The sequence below is a fragment of the Stegostoma tigrinum genome, chromosome 42 (genome assembly GCF_030684315.1).
Source record: "Stegostoma tigrinum isolate sSteTig4 chromosome 42, sSteTig4.hap1, whole genome shotgun sequence".
In the NCBI taxonomy this organism is placed as follows: domain Eukaryota; kingdom Metazoa; phylum Chordata; class Chondrichthyes; order Orectolobiformes; family Stegostomatidae; genus Stegostoma; species Stegostoma tigrinum.
This window is the reverse complement of record NC_081395.1, coordinates 7,971,953-7,990,681: the sequence shown is the minus strand read 5'-3', so window position 1 is coordinate 7,990,681 and position 18,729 is coordinate 7,971,953. Positions and strand designations below refer to the sequence as shown.

The 18,729-nt window shown below is 49.2% G+C and overlaps 1 protein-coding gene across 9 annotated transcripts in view; it reads left to right on the top strand.

Moving 5' to 3' along the window:
* Window positions 1-18,729, top strand: part of ltbp3 (latent transforming growth factor beta binding protein 3) — a 236,795-nt gene that overhangs the window by 161,898 nt on the left and 56,168 nt on the right. For 8 of the 9 annotated variants that reach the window (XM_059641654.1, XM_059641649.1, XM_059641647.1 and 5 more), the window contains 5 exons: window positions 2,658-2,819; window positions 6,080-6,271; window positions 7,630-7,646; window positions 11,505-11,574; window positions 12,788-12,874. In XM_059641654.1, coding sequence (XP_059497637.1) covers window positions 2,658-2,819; window positions 6,080-6,271; window positions 7,630-7,646; window positions 11,505-11,574; window positions 12,788-12,874 — 528 coding nt within the window. The remainder of the gene's footprint in view (window positions 1-2,657; window positions 2,820-6,079; window positions 6,272-7,629; window positions 7,647-11,504; window positions 11,575-12,787; window positions 12,875-18,729) is intronic. The other variant, XM_059641648.1, reaches the window with a different exon arrangement.

Below are 18,729 nucleotides of genomic sequence, written 5' to 3'. Positions count from 1 at the left end.
GTGTGGGTATGTTAGTGTCAGTGCGGTGGTGTGGGTTATATTAGAGTGTGTTACACTGTAGGGTGTGGGTATGTTAGTGTCAGTGTGGGTGTGGGATATATTAGAGTGTGTTACACTGTAGGGTGTGGGTATGTTAGTGTCAGTGTGGGTGTGGGATATATTAGAGTGTGTTACACTGTAGGGTGTGGGTATGTTATTGTCAGTGTGGGTGTGGGATATATTAGAGTGTGTTACACTGTAGGGTGTGGGTATGTTAGTGTCAGTGTGGGTGTGGGATATATTAGAGTGTGTTACACTGTAGGGTGTGGGTATGTTAGTGTCAGTGTGGGTGTGGGATATATTAGAGTGTGTTACACTGTAGGGTGTGGGTATGTTAGTGCCAGTACGGGTGTGGGATATATTAGAGTGTGTTACACTGTAGGGTGTGGATACGTTAGTGTCAGTGTGGGTGTGGGATTTATGAGAGTGTGTTACACTGTAGGGTGTGGGTATGTTAGTGTCAGTGCGGGTGTGGGATATATTAGAGTGTGTTACACTGTAGGGTGTGGGTATGTTAGTGTCAGTGCGGGTGTGGGATATATTGGAGTGTGTTACACTGTAGGTTGTGGGTATGTTAGTGTCAGTGTGGGTGTGGGATATATTAGAGTGTGTTACACTGTAGGGTGTGGGTATGGTAGTGTCAGTGTGGGTGTGGGATATATTAGAGTGTGTTACACTGTAGGGTGTGGGTATATTAGTGTCAGTGCGAGTGTGGCATATATTAGAGTGTGTTACACTGTAGGGTGTGGGTATGTTAGTGTCAGTGGGGGTGTGGGATATATTAGAGTGTGTTACACTGTAGGGTGTGGGTATGTTAGTGTCAGTGTGGGTGTGGGATATATTAGAGTGTGTTACACTGTAGGGTGTGGGTATGTTAGTGTCAGTGCGGGTGTGGGATATATTAGAGTGTGTTGCACTGTAGGGTGTGGGTATGTTAGTGTCAGTGCGGGTGTGGGATATATTAGAGTGTGTTACACTGTAGGGTGTGGGTATGTTAGTGTCAGTGCGGGGGTGTGGGGTATATTAGAGTGTGTTACACTGTGGCGTGTGGGTATGTTAGTGTCAGTGTGGGTATGGGATATATTAGAGTGTGTTACACTGTAGGGTGTGGGTATGTTAGTGTCAGTGCGGGTGTGGGATATATTAGAGTGTGTTACACTGTAGGGTGTGGGTATGTTAGTGTCAGTGTGGGTGTGGGATATATTAGAGAGTGTTACACTGTAGGGTGTGTGTATGTTAGTGTCAGTGTGGGTGTGGGATATATTAGAGTGTGTTACACTGTAGGTTGTGGGTATGTTCGTGTCAGTGCGGGTGTGGGATATATTAGAGTGTGTTACACTGTAGGTGTGGGTATGTTAGTGTCAGTGTGGGTGTGGGATATATTAGAGTGTGTTACACTGTAGGGTGTGGGTATGTTAGTGTCAGTGTGGGTGTGGTATATATTAGAGTGTGTTACACTGTAGGGTGTGGGTATGTTAGTGTCAGTGTGGGTGTGGGATATATTAGAGTGTGTTACACTGTAGGGTGTGGGTATGTTAGTGTCACTGTGGGTGTGGGATATATTAGAGTGTGTTACACTGTAGGGTGTGGGTATGTTAGTGTCAGTGCGGGTGTGGGATATATTAGAGTGTGTTACACTGTAGGGTGTGGGTATGTTAGTGTCAGTGTGGGTCTGGGATATATCAGAGTGTGTTACACTGTCGGGTGTGGGTATGTTAGTGTCAGTGTGGGTGTAGGATATATTAGAGTGTGTTACACTGTAGGGTGTGGGTATGTTAGTGTCAGTGTGGGTCTGGGATATATTAGAGTGTGTTACACTGTAGGGTGTGGGTATGTTAGTGTCAGTGTGGGTGTGGGATATATTAGAGTGTGTTACACTGTAGGGTGTGGGTATGTTAGTGTCAGTGGGGGTGTGGGATATATTAGAGTGTGTTACACTGTAGGGTGTGGGTATGTTAGTGTCAGTGTGGGTGTGGGATATATTAGAGTGTGTTACACTGTAGGGTGTTAGTATGTTAGTGTCAGTGCGGATGTGGGATATATTAGAGTGTGTTACACTGTAGGGTGTGGGTATGTTAGTGTCAGTGTGGGTGTGGGATATATTAGAGTGTGTTACGCTGTAGGGTGTGGGTATGTTAGTGTCAGTGCGGGTGTGGGATATATTAGAGTGTGTTACGCTGTAGGTTGTGGGTATGTTAGTGTCAGTGTGGGTGTGGGATATATTAGAGTGTGTTACACTATAGGGTGTGGGTATATTAGTGTCAGTGCGGGTGTGGGATATATTAGAGTGTGTTACACTGTAGGGTGTGGGTATGTTAGTGTCAGTGCGGGTGTGGGATATATTGGAGTGTGTTACATTGTTGGGTGTGGGTATGTTAGTGTCAGTGTGGGTGTGGGATATATTAGAGTGTGTTACACTGTAGGGTGTGGGTATGTTAGTGTCAGTGCGGGTGTGGGATATATTAGAGTGTGTTACACTGTAGGGTGTGGGTATGTTAGTGTCAGTGTGGGTGTGGGATATATTTGAGTGTGTTACATTGTAGGGTGGTGTGGGATGTATTTGCAGGCGTTTTGCCACAGGAAGCGATTTTGAGTAAACCTTTCTGTTTCTGTCGTAGTAATGGAGAAGCCTGCAGAGAAGGGGCCCTGTTACCTCCTGGTCAATGCTGAAGAGGGCTGTACTTATCCCCTGCGGGGTGAGCTGACCAAACAGCTCTGTTGCTGCACAGTCGGCAAGGCATGGGGCTCCAACTGTGACCCCTGCCCTAACCCCGGAGCCGGTAAGTGACTTCCCAAGGGTTGGGTGGGTGCCACCAAAGAGCAAATGCCTGTGAGAATTAACCACAGCGCCATTCAGCAAGCAAGACTCTGTTTTACACAGTGCCATTGACCGCACCGCACCATTCCAAGTTGTTGCAAACTTTCAGATACATCGTCAAGTGGTGCCATAGAGGGAACACAGCGACTATTAAGTGTGCAGTCAGATCACACAGACAGCAATGTGATAATGCCCAATCCTTTGGAGGATTGGTTCAGTGTGAATGTTGGCCTTTTGGTTGGCAGAGTGCAAAGGTCACTATTCATCCAGAAGCTCAGTAATGTTCGAATATGGGCATGGGTTCACAGCACCACTGGGGTCACGGTGAGATTTCAACTTAATAAAGCCAATCGTTGCAAAGATCTGTCTGTTTCACTTAGGGTCATAAAGCTGTAGGGCATGGAAACAGCCGGGTGTGGTGAGGTTTTTCCATCCCCACCCTTGTCTGCTTTCCGGAGAGACCACTCTCTCCATGACTCCCTTGTTCGCTCCACACTGCCCTCCAACCCCACCACACCCGGCACCTTCCCCTGCAACCGCAGGAAATGCTACACTTGCCCCCACACCTCCTCCCTCACCCCTATCCCAGGCCCCAAGATGACTTTCCATATTAAGCAGAGGTTCACCTGCACATCTGCCAATGTGGTATATTGTATCCATTGTGCCCAGTGTGGCTTCCTCTACACTGGGGAAACCAAGCGGAGGCTTGGGGACCGCCTTTGCAGAACACCTCCGCTCGGTTCGCAATAAACAACTGCACCTCCCATCGCGAACCATTTTAACTCCCCCTCCCATTCTTTACATGACATGTCCATCATGGGCCTCCTGCACTGCCACAATGATGCCACCCGAAGGTTGCAGGAACAGCAACTCATATTCCGCTTGGGAACCCTGCAGCCCAATGGTATCAATGTGGACTTCACCAGCTTCAAAATCCCCCCTTCCCCCACTGCATCCCAAAACCAGCCCAGTTCGTCCCCTCCCCCCACTGCACCACACAACCAGCCCAGCTCTTCCCCTCCCCCCACTGCATCCCAAAACCAGCCCAGCCTGTCTCTGCCTCCCTAACCTGTTCTTCCTCTCACCCATTCCTTCCTCCCACCCCAAGCCGCACCTCTATTTCCTACCTACTAACCTCATCCTGCCTCCTTGACCTGTCCGTCTTCCCTGGACTGACCTATCCCCTCCCTACCTCCCCACCTATACTCTCCTCTCCACCTATCTTCTTTTCTCTCCATCTTCGGTCCGCCTCCCCCTCTCTCCCTATTTATTTCAGAACCCTCACCCCATTCCTCTCTCTGATGAAGAGTCTAGGTCCGAAACGTCAGCTTTTGTGCTCCTGAGATGCTGCTGGGCCTGCTGTGTTCATCCAGCTTCACACTTTATTATCTTGGATTCTCCAGCATCTGCAGTTCCCATTATCACTGATACAATCCACCACTTCCTCTGGCAGCTCGTTCCATACACGCACCACCCTCTGTGTGAAAAGGTTGCCCCTCAGGCGCCTTTTAAATCTTTTCCCTCTCACCTTAAACCTATGCCCCTCTAGTTTTGGACTCCCCTACCCTGGGGAAAAGACCTTGTCTATTCACCCTATCCATGCCCCTCATGAATTTATAAGCCTCTATAAGATCCCCCCCTCAGCCTCCGACGCTCCAGGGAAAATAGCCCCAGCCTATGCAGCCTCTCCCTGTTGCTCAAACCCTCCAACCCTGGCAACATCCCTGTAAATCTTTTCTGCGTCCTTTCAAGTTTCACAACATCTTTCCTATAGCAGGGAGACCAGAATTGAACGCAGTGTTCCAGAAGTGGTCTCACCAATGTCCTGTACAGCCCATACTTTCGTGAAGGAAATCTGCTCTCCTTACCGAGTCTGATCTACATGTGACTCCAGACCCCACACTGATGCGGTTGGCTCTTGCACAGCCTCTGCAAGCAAGCCACGCCATTCAAGGGGCAGGGAGGGATGGGCAACGAATGCTAGGGCTTTCCAACAATACCCCATCCCATGGAAAGACGAGGTAAAATAAAGGAAAAACAGCAGGGCTGGGCCATTTAGCCCATCAACTCTGCTCCACTTCTATTCAATAAGTAGCCGATTGGAGCTCTACCTCAACGCTGCTCCCTTGCCCTATCCCATGCCCCTAGATTTCCCGGTGATCTCCAATTTGAATATACTCAGCAATTATTATTTGGGACAGAGAATTTCTATGATTGATAACCCTGTGAGGAAATTACTCCTCACCCCAGGTTGAGATTTCACCCTTTCTGTCGCAAGCTATTTGGAAAGCAAAATGCCTGTTTGTCTTTATCACGCAGGGACAACAGAACACTGCCTTAGATATAACACTGGTGAGGCCCCACCCTGGAGTATTGTATGTGGTCCACCCCATAGCCCTGTATCAATCCCCAAACTAATCCCACTGCCCCACTCTCTCCCCACAGCCCTGTATCACTCCCCAAACTAACCCCACTGGCCTGCTGTCACCCCATAGCCCTGTATCACTCCCCAAACTAATCCCACTGCCCCACTCTCTCCCCATAGCCCTGTATCAATCCCCAAACTAATCCCACTGGCCTGCTGTCTCCCCATAGCCGTGTATCAATCCCCAAACTAATCCCACTGCCCCTCTCTCTCCCCATAGCCCTGTATCAATCCCCAAACTAATCCCACTGCCCCTCTCTCTCTCCCCATAGCCCTGTATCAACCCCAGTGAGTAGCCATTCACCTTGGAAAGAGAGAGCCAGACTTGCAATCCTAACAAACTGATCTCACTTTCATTTTAATAAGGACATTGTATCCATGCTTCCTTTTAATCTTTGTTTATGCATTTTAGCTCATCACATTTCATTTAGTAACTTCCAGCTATCTTTGTGTGAAAATCTAGCCTTTGCATTGCTTAAAGCGTAAATCTCTGCTGCTGGTTTGCTTCAAACTGAAATATTCAGAAGCAATGAAGGGGCTAAAGAACTGAGTGTCACTGTGCGGAGTCACTTGGTGTGATCGTGACACAAACTATTTCTACTGCTCACTCCCTCTCGCTCTCTCTTTCTCTTCTCTCTTGCTCACATTTCAAAATGTTCAGTTAAATTTCCCTTGCCCCACTTGCTTCCAAAACATCCCAGCCACTTTCTGCGGGATAGGGCCTGCATTGAGCGGGGTCTGTTTCGTCGCTTGCTGCCTGGCGAATCCTTAACCTTTGTTTTCCTTGTCCGTTGAAGCGGAATTCCAGGAGACGTGCCCAGCTGGAATGGGTTACCATTTCTCCAGCTCCCACCAGAAGATCAGCATCCCACCTGGTAGCAACATCCTGCTCCGAATCGATCCGGACGGCAAGGCTCGGATTGTCCAATTGCCAGTCACTATGCCCCCTCCGGCAACTCCGGAGGCGGATCCCAGGAATAATGTCGAGGGTTCGTAATCGCTTCACGGAATGGGTGCTTTCCTTCTGCGTGACACTGACTGTTCGGTCTCTGGAGCTCAGCCTCCAGTGGCACGGGTTGGCGCTAGTGACTCATGGGGCCAGGGAACCGGGTTCGATTCCTGGCTATGTGGGGTTTGCACATTCTCGCCGTGTCTGCGTGGGTTTCCTCCAGGTGCTCCTGTTTCCTCCCAAGGTCCAAACATGTGCCGATTAGGGTGGATTGGCCATGCTAAATTGTCCCATAGTGCCCAGGGATGTGCAGGTTAGGGTGGATTGGCCGTGATAAATAGTCCCATAGTGCCCAGGGATGTGCAGGTTAGGGTGGATTGGCCGTGCTAAATAGTCCCATAGTGCCCAGGGATGTGTAGGCTAGTTGGGTAGCCATGGGAAATGCAGGGATAGAGTGGGGCTGGGTGGGATACTCTTGGGAGTACTGAATGGCCTGGTTCCACAGTGTCTATGTGTCTCGCCTCACTGTAACAGTAATACGAGACACTCCGATTTCAGTATGGGCAGGTTGCAGTGTTAGCTTTAATTCAGGAATCAGTGAGATCAGGGATCCAAGTTCACCTCTTTGTGCCTCACCTTAAGTTCCAACGTGTGATGAGTTTGGAGTGTTGAGTGGTGTGTTCTTTCAGAGCGGATACACCAAGGGCAGGGGATGGTAACATAAAGATGACAGGCCTCTCATCCTCATTGATTTATCACAAAGGGCTGTAATTTCCAATGGTGTCCTGTTCACGGGCTCCTCTCAGGAAATCTGGGCATACCAGGACAGGAGAGGATGGGAATGCCTGTGCTTTGCATGGGACAACAGAATGAAGCCACGGTGCTCTCACACACTGCAGCAATGGGACAGGCTGATGTATCTGTGATTCCCGGTGTACAGTGATAGCATTATATAAACTGTGCCTGTCTGTTGTCTGTAGTTACCTTTCCTGTCGCTAGACTGAAGGAACTAGCCTTTAGTAGCTGTGCACTGTCTGTAGCCTGTAGTAACTGCTCCCTGTCTCTAGCCTGTAGTAACTGCTCCCTGTCTCTAGCCTGTAGTAACTGCCCCCCGTCTCTAGCCTGTAGTAACTGCTCCCAATCTCTAGCCTGTAGTAACTGCTCCCTGTCTCTAGCCTGTAGTAACTGCTCCCTGTCTCTAGCCTGTAGTAACTGCCCCCTGTCTCTAGCCTGTAGTAACTGCTCCCAGTCTCTAGCCTGTAGTAACTGCCCCCGTCTCTAGCCTGTAGTAACTGCTCCCAGTCTCTCGCCTGTAGTAACTGTGCCCTGTCTGTCGCCTGTAATAACTGTGTTCTTCTGTCACCTGTAGTAACTGTGTCTCTCTTCTTCCTCTCACAGCTTCCACGGTTGCAATGGTAAGTAGAATGTATGTCAGACGTTTGCTGCTACTCGCCTCAGAGTTCAGTTGCTTGCGGTGCGGATGGTAAATCAGTGAGCGATCAGGAATTGGATTCAGAAATTCACAAACGTGACAGGAACGTCCCTTCCAGATATGATGACCAGGTCACCATGGAAACAGAAGCATTAAGTCCCTTTTCATCAGCCTTGCTGTGAACCTGAGGCCTGGGCCTGGTCGATAATTGCCTCACTTTAATCCCGTTTGTCTCTCAGCCTCATATTCTGCCTCCAGCACTGCGGCCCCTCTTTCCCTCACCTTCCCGTTCCATCCATTGCATCCTCTGTCATCCCTTTATCCCCTTTTCCTCTCCTTCTCTCACTTCCCCTTCCTTCCTCCCTTGCATTTCTCCCTCCTCTCCCCTTTCTGTACCCTCCCGCTCTTCGACATTATCCAAGGCTTGAGACACAACAACAATGTGAATTTATGTAATCCCTTTGATAAGCATGACAAACAAAATCTGAAACTGAGACCTATAACGTGAAGTGAAAACATGTGACTAAAGATTTGGAGCAAGAGGTTGGTTTGAAGGGACATCTGAAGGGACGAGAGCAGGGCCAAAGGGTTTAGGAAGGTCCTAGGCCTCAGGCGAGTGAAGGCACAGCTCGCAAAAGTGAGAAATGGAATTGGAGGGATGTCAGTGAGGAAGAGACCAGAACTGGGAGCAGTGCAGAAATTCTTAGAGGCCTGCAGGGGCAGGGGAAGGTTCCAGAGGGAGCAAAGGTTCTAAGGGCAGGAGGAGGTTACAGAGAGAGAGAGAGAGAGAGAGGGAATGGTGTCGGGGCTAGAGGAGATTACAGAAAGAGAGGGGTGCAGCGGCTGGAGGAGGTTACAGAGAGAGAGAGAGGGGTGTAGGGGCAGCAGGAGGTTACAGAGAGAGCGAGGGAGAGGTGTAGGGGCTGGAGGAGATTACAGAGAGAGTGAGGGAGGGGTGTAGGGGCTGGAGGAGGTTACAGAGAGAGCGAGGGAGGGGTGCAGGGGCTGGGGGAGGTAACAGAGAGCGAGGGGGGGTGTTGGGGCTGGGGGAGGTTACAGAGAGAGACAGGTGGGGGTGTGGGGGCTGGAGGAGGTTACAGAGAGAGACAGGTGGGGGTGTAGGGGCTGGAGGAGGTTACAGACAGAGAGAAAGGGAAGGGTGTAGGGGCTGGAGGAGGTTACAGACAGAGCGAGGGAGGGGTGCAGGGGCTGGGGGAGGTAATAGAGAGCGAGGGAGGGGTGTTGGGGCTGGGGGAGGTTACAGAGAGAGACAGCTGGGAGTGTAGGGGCTGGGGGAGGTTACAGAGAGAGACAGGTGGGGGTGTAGGGGCTGCAGGAGGTTACAGAGAGAGACAGGTGGGGGTGTAGGGGCTGGAGGAGGTTACAGAGAGAGAGAAAGGGAAGAGTGTAGGGGCAGCAGGAGGTTACAGAGAGAGCGAGGGATGGGGTGTAGGGGCTGGGGGAGGTTACAGAGAGAGACAGGTGGGAGTGTAGGGGCTGGGGGAGGTTACAGAGAGAGACAGGTGGGGGTCTAGGGGCTGGAGGAGGTTACAGAGAGAGACAGGTGGGGGTGTAGGGGCTGGAGGAGGTTACAGAGAGAGACAGGTGGGGGTGTGGGGGCTGGAGGAGGTTACAGAGATAGGGAGGGGGTTGTAGCCAAGAAGGAAATTGGCAACAAGAATGTGAATCTGAAACTTGAGGTGAAGTGGAGTGGGGAGTAGTTTTGCTCACAGAGTGGGTGGAGGGAGGGAAGAGCGATAGGTGAATGAGGGGTGGTGTGAGTGGGGATTCAGTCAGCAGAACATTGGATGGGCTCAGATCTGATGCCAGAACAGTGAACACGTGATGAACCAGGAACAGAGGTCTTTTGGGAAAGTGAGCAGAGCCCATGGAAACAACAGTTATGAAGGGAATGATTGAATGTGAGAAATGGGTCCAAATTCCATTAATGTGGGGCCGTTCAGCACCACGGACAGCGGGTGCCCGGCACCCTCCTCCCCTCGATTCCTGGTTTGATGTGCGCAGCATCGGAGGTGGAGGGCTCCTTCTGGAGCAAGGAGGGAGGAAAGGTCGGGGGGTGAGTGTCATCCTGAGGCGTTTCGGAGAGCTGGTTGGCAACAAGAGCCGTCAACATGTGACTAGGATCACAGGAGCTGCGAGCGCATGTTGCCTTTCAATAATCCTCACTTTAAATCATCCCAGTTCCAATCCAATCATCCCAAAAAGAAAAGAATTTAGACCCCTTGGATTCAGCATCAATCTAGCCCCAATCCCAGAGGGAACTGGAGTGAATGGGAAAAGGTTTCAGATGTATCAAGGTTGGATTAAAATGTAGATGGGTGGATGAATACGTTTGCAGGTGACGCAAAGGATCAGTGGAGTTGTGGATAGTGTTGAAGGTTGTCAAAGGATACAGTGGGGTATAGATCAGTTACAGAAATGGGCAGAGAAATGGCAGATGGAGTTTAATGGGGGTAAGTGTGAGATGCTGCACTTTGGGGGATCAGATGTTAAGGGAAAGTAAGCACTTAATGTCAGGACCCTGAACAGCGTTGATGTCCAGAAGGATATTGGAGCTCAAGTCCACAGCTCCCTGAAAGTGGCCACTCAAGTAGATAGGGTGGTTAAAAAGGCGTAAGGCATGCTTGGTCGGGATATTGATTACAAAGGTCAGGATGTCATGTTGCACCTTCAAAAGACTTTGTTTAGGCCACACTTAAGGGTATTGTGTTCAATTCTGGTCACCACATGACGGGAAGGATGTGGGATCTTTGGAGAGAGGCTACAGAAGGGGTTACCAGGATGCTGCCTGGATTAGGCTATAAAGGAGAGGCTGGAAAAACTTGGATTGTTTTCTCTGGAGCGGCAGAGGCTGAGGGAAGACTTGATAGAAATCTACAAAATTACGAGATGCATAGATAGGGTTGACTATTAGAATCTTTTTCCCAGGGTTGAAATGTCTAAAACTAGGGCCGCGTGCATTTAAAGTGAGAGGAGGAAAGCTTAAAGGAGATGTGAGGTGAGTGTTTTTTTAAACGGAGAGTAGGAGGAATGTGGAACGCACTGCCAGGGGATGGTTGTGGGGGGGAGGGGCAGATACAATAGGGGCATTTCAGGGACTTTTAGAGAAACATATGCATGTGCAAGAAATGGAGGGATATAGACCAAGGTCAGGCAGAAGGGGTTAGTCTAATTTGGCGTCATGTTTGGCACAACATTGTGAGCCAAAGGGCCCATTCCTGAGCTCTATATCCTATGTTCTGGCTTCTGTTGCATCCTATGGGAGGAAACAATGCGTTCTGAAAAATGGGAGTGAATGGGAGGGGCTTTGCACATTGGGATTGTGTATAATGGGAAGAGATTCCTTTATAAGGATGGAGTGCAGTGGGGGCGAAGGGGAATAGATTTTGGGTCAATTGGGATTTATACAACGGAAGTGAAAGGGAAGAAGGGGGCTGATAGATTAGGAAGGATTGATCCAATGGGAAAGAGCTTGGTTCATTAGATTCTTCCCATGGTATGAATAGGAAGGGGGTTGTCCCATGGGAATTGTGTACAGTTGAGACCAAAGGAAGGAGTTCATGGTCCAGCTGTGAAATCTCGACTCCGGGTTCCAGGGAGATCGGCACAAGGTCTAAATCCTCAGAGAGCCAGCGCAGACATGATGGGCCGGATGGCCCCGTTTGGCCTGTGTCCATGTGTTTGGGAAGGAAGGGTTGAAGATGAAGGCCATAAAATACATCTGATTCAGCAGGTGGCAAGTCACCATCACTAGTGCATGCTGGGTACTGACTTGTGCCAACTTTGTAAAGTTTGGTTTTCTCTCTTTTTAATCAACCAGTTACCCACGTTCAGCCTCCGAGAGGAAGTGTTCTCGGCCAGTTTCATTCCCTTCGCCTCTAGGTTTCCGGGTGAGTATTGATTGCTTCCAGGAGAAGGCAGAGGCAGGGCCCTCGGTGTTAGCCATATGATGGTCCCATGGCCAACAGTAACACTTCACGCTATTGAAACCTGTTTCAGGCACACAGTCCACTCCACACTGAGTGACCTGTGCCAGCCAGTGCCACACTGTACCCCCCGCCACATCAAACACTCCGAGGACAGGGGCAGCACGGGGTTAGATACAGAGTAAAGTTCCCTCTACACTGTCCCCCATCAAACACTCCCAGGGACAGGGAGAGCACGGGGTTAGATACAGAGTAAAGCTCTCTCTACACTATCCCCCATCAAACACTCCGAGGACAGGGACAGCACGGGGTTAGATACAGAGTAAAGCTTCCTCTATACTGTCCCCCATCAAACACTCCCAGGGACAGGGACAGCACGGGGTTAGATACAGAGTAAAGCTGTCTCTACATTGTACCCCATCAAACACTCCCCAGGACGGGGACAGCACGGGGTTAGATACAGAGTAAAGCTCCCTCTACACTGTCCCCCATCAAACACTCCCAGGGACAGGGACAGCACGGGGTTAGATACAGAGTAAAGCTCCCTCTACACTGTCCCCCATCAAACACTCCCCAGGACAGGGACAGCACGGGGTTAGATACAGAGTAAAGCTCCCTCTACACTGTCCCCACCATCAAACACTCTCCAGGACAGGGATAGCACAGGGTCAGATATAGAGTAAAGCTCCCTCTACACTGCCCCCCATCAAACACTCCCCAGGACAGGGACAGCACGGGACTAGATACAGAGTAAAGCTCCCTCTACACTGTCCCCGATCAAACACTCCCCAGGACAGGGACAGCACGGGGTTAGATACAGAGTAAAGCTCTCTCTACACTGTCCCCCATCAAACACTCCCAGGGACAGGGACAGCACGGGGTTAGATACAGAGTAAAGCTCTCTCTACATTGTACCCCATCAAACACTCCCCAGGACAGGGACAGCACGGTGTTAGATACAGAGTAAAGCTCCCTCTACACTGTCCCCCCCATCAAACACTGTGGCTGATAGAACGAAAGAGGAGATGACAAATCGATCTGATCAGAATGAACTGGATTGAAGGTGAAAGACAGAAGTAAGCTGCTTTCTTTGACCCTCCAAGTTCGGTAAGGCAGGTGTGCATGCTAACGCCACACAGTTCAACCTTTTGTCTTGTTTTGCTCTCTGCCTCCCCAGTAGAATTGGAAACACGACCTACAGCCCCTGCGGTTAAGGTACTGCCTTCAGATCAGCCAATGGAGTTCGGACCATCCCAAGTCATTGGTAGGTGGCTCTCTCCTTGCTAACCTTGCTCGGGTCATGTAGGGCACCTACTGCCCCTAGGGCACGTCCCCTTAGCGTCAGGATTGACGCAATAACTCAGACCGGGTTTTCTTCACGATGGAGTCTTGCAAGTCAAAATATTGCCACTGAAGTGGGTGTCACGGTGGCTCAATGGTTACTGCTGCTGCCTCACAGCACCAGGAACCCAGGTTTGATTCAATCTTCGGGCGACCCTCTGTGTGGAGTTTGCACGTTCTCCCCGTGTCTGCTTGCGTTTCCTCCAGGGGCTCTAGTTTCCTCCCACAGTCCAAACGTGTTCAGGTTAGGGTGGATTGGCCATGCTAAATTGTCCCATAGTGCCCAGGGATGTGCAGGTTAGGGTGGATTGGCCGTGCTAAATTGTACCATAGTGCCCAGGGATGTGCAGGTTAGGGTGGATTGGCCGTGCTAAATTGTCCCATAGTGCCCAGGGATGTGCGGTTTAGGGTGGATTGGCCGTGCTAAATTGTCCCATAGTGCCCAGGGATGTGCAGGTTAGGGTGGATTGGCCGTGCTAAATTGTCCCATAGTGCCCAGGGATGTGCGGGTTAGGGTGGATTGGCCGTGCTAAATTGTCCCATAGTGCCCAGGGATGTGCGGGTTAGGGTGGATTGGCCATGCTAAATTGTCCCATAGTGCCCAGGGATGTGCAGGTTAGGGTGGGTTGGCCGTGCTAAATTGTCCCATAGTGCCCAGGGATGTGTAGGTTAGTGTGGGTTGGCCATGCTAAATTGTCCCATAGTGCCCTGGGATGTGCAGGTTAGGGTGGATTGGCCGTGCTAAATTGTCCCATAGTGCCCAGGGATGTGCGGGTTAGGGTGGATTGGCCGTGCTAAATTGTCCCATAGTAACCAAAGACGTCTAGGCTGGTTGGGTTAGCCATGGGAAACACAGGGTTACAGCGATACAGTACAGGTGTGCGTCTCAGTCAGATACTGTTCAGAGGGTTGGCCTGGACTCAATGGGCCGAATGAACTTAGTCCACAATATTGGGATCCCATGATTACAATTACTTCAACTATCGCAATATTTTTCAGTAATAAGGTCCTGGTTAGTGCTACCATTCCCTGAGGAGTAGGTACTAGCAATGTGTGTGGTGTGGTCATCCAAAAGTTCAGCTGCCCCACATAACCCTGACCAAATTCAGTTTCTCACTCAGTCTGTTTATTCCCTAACCCCTGCTCCCTCTTAGGCTCACGAAGCTGCAGTCCAAAAATCCCATATCCTTCCATCAATATTCTCTTCATTTCAGAGTAATTAAAAATATTGAGGGCTTTTTTGGAGGGAGTATGGCAGGAACATATCTTTGAGGTAAATCTTCCACTTGGTATGGTGAAATGGATTGGTGGAGCAGGCTTGACTTGGCAAACAGCTTTCTCCTACTCCAGTTTCCTAAATTCCTAAGTAAAAAATGCAGAAGTATAGCACATTTTCTGTTTGCCTTACCTTCCGTACAATCTTGCCTCTTAATATATTTAAATTGAGAGCCTGAAACCTGAAAAATGCGGCCAATCAGGTTCGTACTATGGTATGATCCTGTTGATGGTAACACAGGACAGAGTGAAGTTTGGCTTCAGAGACCACAAGTTTTTATATTCCTTTTTGCCTCCTGTAGAGAGCAGTCATGGATCATATTTGCGGGAGGCTGCCAATGTACATTTAACAAAAGAACAAAAACAGGCTGCATTATATTAGATAAAACCTAATGAAACAATCACACACATCAGAAAGAAAAATTCATCTCTTTTTATCCCAAAAATATTCCCACAGTTGCTCAGTCCTCAGTGAAGGCCATGCTAAAGCTTTTTTGCTCAGTTGGCATGGCTGTAATTGGTTTCTTCTCATCAAATTGCTGCACTTTTACTCAATGCAATTTTCTTCCGTCCATCTCTCATGCTGAGAACTTTGAGACAAAGTGCTAACATAGCTCACTTATTGCTTAACTCGGGTTCCTTAAACTCATGTCATCAACAGCCTCATATCGTGCTTTCTTCTCTGACACAACTTTTGGATCTTTTTACTCACCGATTTCCCTCATTATTCGTTCTTTGGTTATGGGCATTGCTGGGTGGGCTAGCATTTAGTACCCTGGAGGAGATGGTTGGGAGCTGCCTTCTCAAACTGTTAGAGCTCTGGGCGCTATTGGTAGGAAGGGAGTTCCGAGACTTTGAGCCAATGATAATGAAGGAATGGCGATATGTTTCCGAGTAGGGATGGTGAGTGACTTGGCAGGGAATTTGCAGGGAGTGGTGTTCCTAAGCATCTGCTGCCCTTATCCTTCTGGATGGAAGCTGTCATGTGTTTGGAAGGTATTTGGAAACAGTTAATAACAGCAACTTTGCTGTTGGGGGCCTCTTTATCTCGTATGAACCTGTGTCTGGATCCTTTCTCACTCTCATAGTCATAAAACATAAATCAGATAATATCTTAGCAATTATTTGCTCAGGTATCGAGTCATAGAATCATACAACACTGAAACAGATCCTTAGGTTCGACCATAATTCCAAACTAGACTAGTCCCACCTGCCTGCTCCTGGCCCATATCCCTCCAAATCTTTCCCTGTTCATGTACTTATCCAAATGTCTTTTAAACGCTGTAACTGTACCCACACCCACCACTTCCTCTGGAAGCTCATTCCACACACGAGCCACTCTCTGTATAAAAGATTGCCCCTCGTGACTTTTTAAAATCTTTCTCCTCTCACTTAAAAATGTGCTCCCTAGTCTTGAAATCCCCCATCCTAGGGAAAAGACACCAACTATTAACCCTATCTATACTCATCGTGATTTTATAAACCTCTATAAGGTCACTGCTCAACCTCCTATGCTCCAGGGGAAAAAAGTCCCGGCCTCTCCTTATAACTCAAACCCTCCATTCCTGGCAACATCCTGGTAAATCTCTTCTGCACCCTCTCCAGCTTAATAATACCCTGCCCATAACAGGGGGACCAGAACTGGACACGGCACTCCAGAAGACGCCTCACTGATGTCCTGTACAACCTCCACAAAACGTCCCAACGTCAAAAAAAGTCTGCGCAATAAATGCAAACATGCTAAATGCCTTCTTAGCCACCCTGTCTACATGTGGTGCTAACTTCAAAGAATTATGTACCTGAACCCCCTAGGTCTCTCTGTTCTACAACAATATCTTGCTGGCCATTTAGCTGAAATAATACAGTCCCTACAGTGTGGAAACAGGCCATTCGGCCCATCAAGTCCCCACACCAACCCTCCAAAGAGTATCCCACCTAGACCGAGCCCTAATTTCCGTTGGCTAATCTTCCTCAACTGCACATTCCTGGGCACTATGGCACAGCCAGTCCACCCTAACGTTTGGGCTGTAGGAGGAAACTGGAGCACCCAGAGGAGACCCACGCAGACACAGGGAGAATGTGCAAACTCCACACGGACAGTCGCCCTTGGGCGGGATTGAACCCGGGTCCCTGGCGCCATGAGGCAGCAGCGCTAACCACTGAGCCACCGTGGTGCCCTAGTGACTTCTTGTAAAACATCAGCAATAATGTAAACCCAATAAGTGACTTTTCCAACTCTTAAAACAGATGTTAGATCTTCACTGAACCCCAAAACCAAAATCGATGCTCCTTCACTTCAGAACCCAACTTCTGAAATAATATGTCGTTTATTTTTTGAATGCTTTCTAATTCAGCGAGATTTCAGTAATTTCCATTGTTTTCAAAAGAAAGCATTTATTTTCTGAAATAACTCCACAGAGACTGGTATCCCATCACGAAGTCAAACTTTATTCACATATACACAGTACACTGCCTGTGACCAGCCAGCTTGGACTCAGGCCCTGAAGTGAGGGGATTCTGAATCTCCTGGTTGTATCTGTCAGCCAGGGCTCCCTGATTGGCCCAGATTAACAACCCCAATCCAGGATCTCGTAGTCAATAAGATAACCCTGCTTCCAATCACCACATTCTCCCTCTGTCTTTATATACATATGAATTCATGGATTGTGAATATCATAGGCTAGGCCAGCACTTATTGTCCAAAGGGTAGGTAAGAGACAGCCATATTACTACAGGGTCTGGAATCACGTGTAGGCCAGATCGAGTAAGGGTGGCAGACTTTCTCCCCTATAGGGCCAGTCGTGAACCATTAGTGACTTGCTTCGAGATCCAGATTCCTTAAAATTGCGTTGGAAAATGCTGGTTTGTATTCCAAGGCGATTGTGGGAGGTGGGGACCCAGGGAATCTAGCGGAGAAAGCTAACAGGACAGGAATCACTCAGCTCAGTTACTGGGCTCGTTACAGTCGGTGAGTGCAGTCACTTGTGTAGGTTCAGGGCCTGTTCTCGCATGTCCAGGGCTTGTGCTCCAACTCCTCCCCGTAAACGGAGGGATTATGACCTCACTTGTTTTGCAGAAGTGAAGGGAAGTTCAGTGTTTTTAAGTGTGAATCACAGAGAGCTCTGATTACAGACAGAGTTGGTGACAGTGTGGCCCCTGTTTATATAGTGTGCGTCGTTGCCATCTGGTGGGCAGAGCAAGGAATGCTAAGATTTGGGTCACAGAGCTGTACAGCACAGAAACAGACCCTTCGGTCCAACCCGTCCATGCTGACCCAATATTCTAAATTAATCCAGTCCCATCTGCCAGCATTTAGCCCCCTATCCCTCTAAACCTTCCTATTCATGTCCCCATCCCGGTGCCTTTTAAATGTTGTAACTGTACCAGCCTCCACCACTTCCTCTGGCAGCTCCTTCCACACACGCACCACCCTCTGTGTGAAAACGTTGTCCCTCAGGCTTCTTTTAAATCTTTCCCCTCTCATCTTAAACCTACGCCCCTCTAGTTTTGGACTCCCCTACCCTGGGGAAAAGACCTTGTCTGTTCACCCTATCCATGCACCTCAAGGTTTTCTAAACCTCTATAAGGTCACCCCTCAGCCTGTGCTGCTCCAGGGAAAATAGCCCCAGCCTCTCCCTGTAGCTCAGACCCTGGCAACATCCTTGTAAATCTTTTCTGAACCCTTTCACATTTCATGAGATCTTTCTTACAGCAGGGAGACCAGGATTGACTGCAATGTTCCAAAAGTGGCCCTAACCAACGTCCTGTACAGCTACAACATGACCCTCCCAACTCCTGTACTCAATGCACTGGCCAATAAAGGCCAGCGTCCCAAACACCTTCCTCACCGCCCTGTCTACCTGCGACTCCACTTTCAGGGAGCTATGAACCTGCAACCCTAGGTCTCTTTGTTGGGCAATACTTCTACTGTTAAGTGCGTAAGCTCTGCCCTGATATCCCTTATCAAAAAGCAAGGCCTCACATTTACCTAAATGAAACTGCATCTGCCACTCCTTGGACCATCGGATGAAGGCCCTGTTGCACTCTGAAGTAACCTTCTTCCCTGTCCGCTGCACCTCCAACTTTGGTGTCACCTGCAACAGTGCTAACCATTCCTCCCATATTCACTTCCAAATCACTTGTATAAGTAACAAAAAGCAGTGGGACCCAGCAGCCCTTGGTCGTAGAACTTTCATCGTCTCGTGGGCCTCAATGGGACCACCCGAGAAAGTGGACAGGTTGAGACTCCTTCGTATTCAATGAACAGCCAGGGGTTATCTGAATGGGTGCCTGAAATACCCCCCGCTTTGCCCGTAGTATCTGAGTGACCTCCAACCCGATTTGACGGACTTTGAGTCACGTTGAATGGAATAGAATCCAGGGAATAGGAATTCCAGAATGGCCAGAAACAGATATCAGTGACTGCCTCCCACAACAAAACTGACATGTTGGATTTCTATAGCACCACTGATTAGGTGAAACCTTTCGTCTGGGGGGTAAATC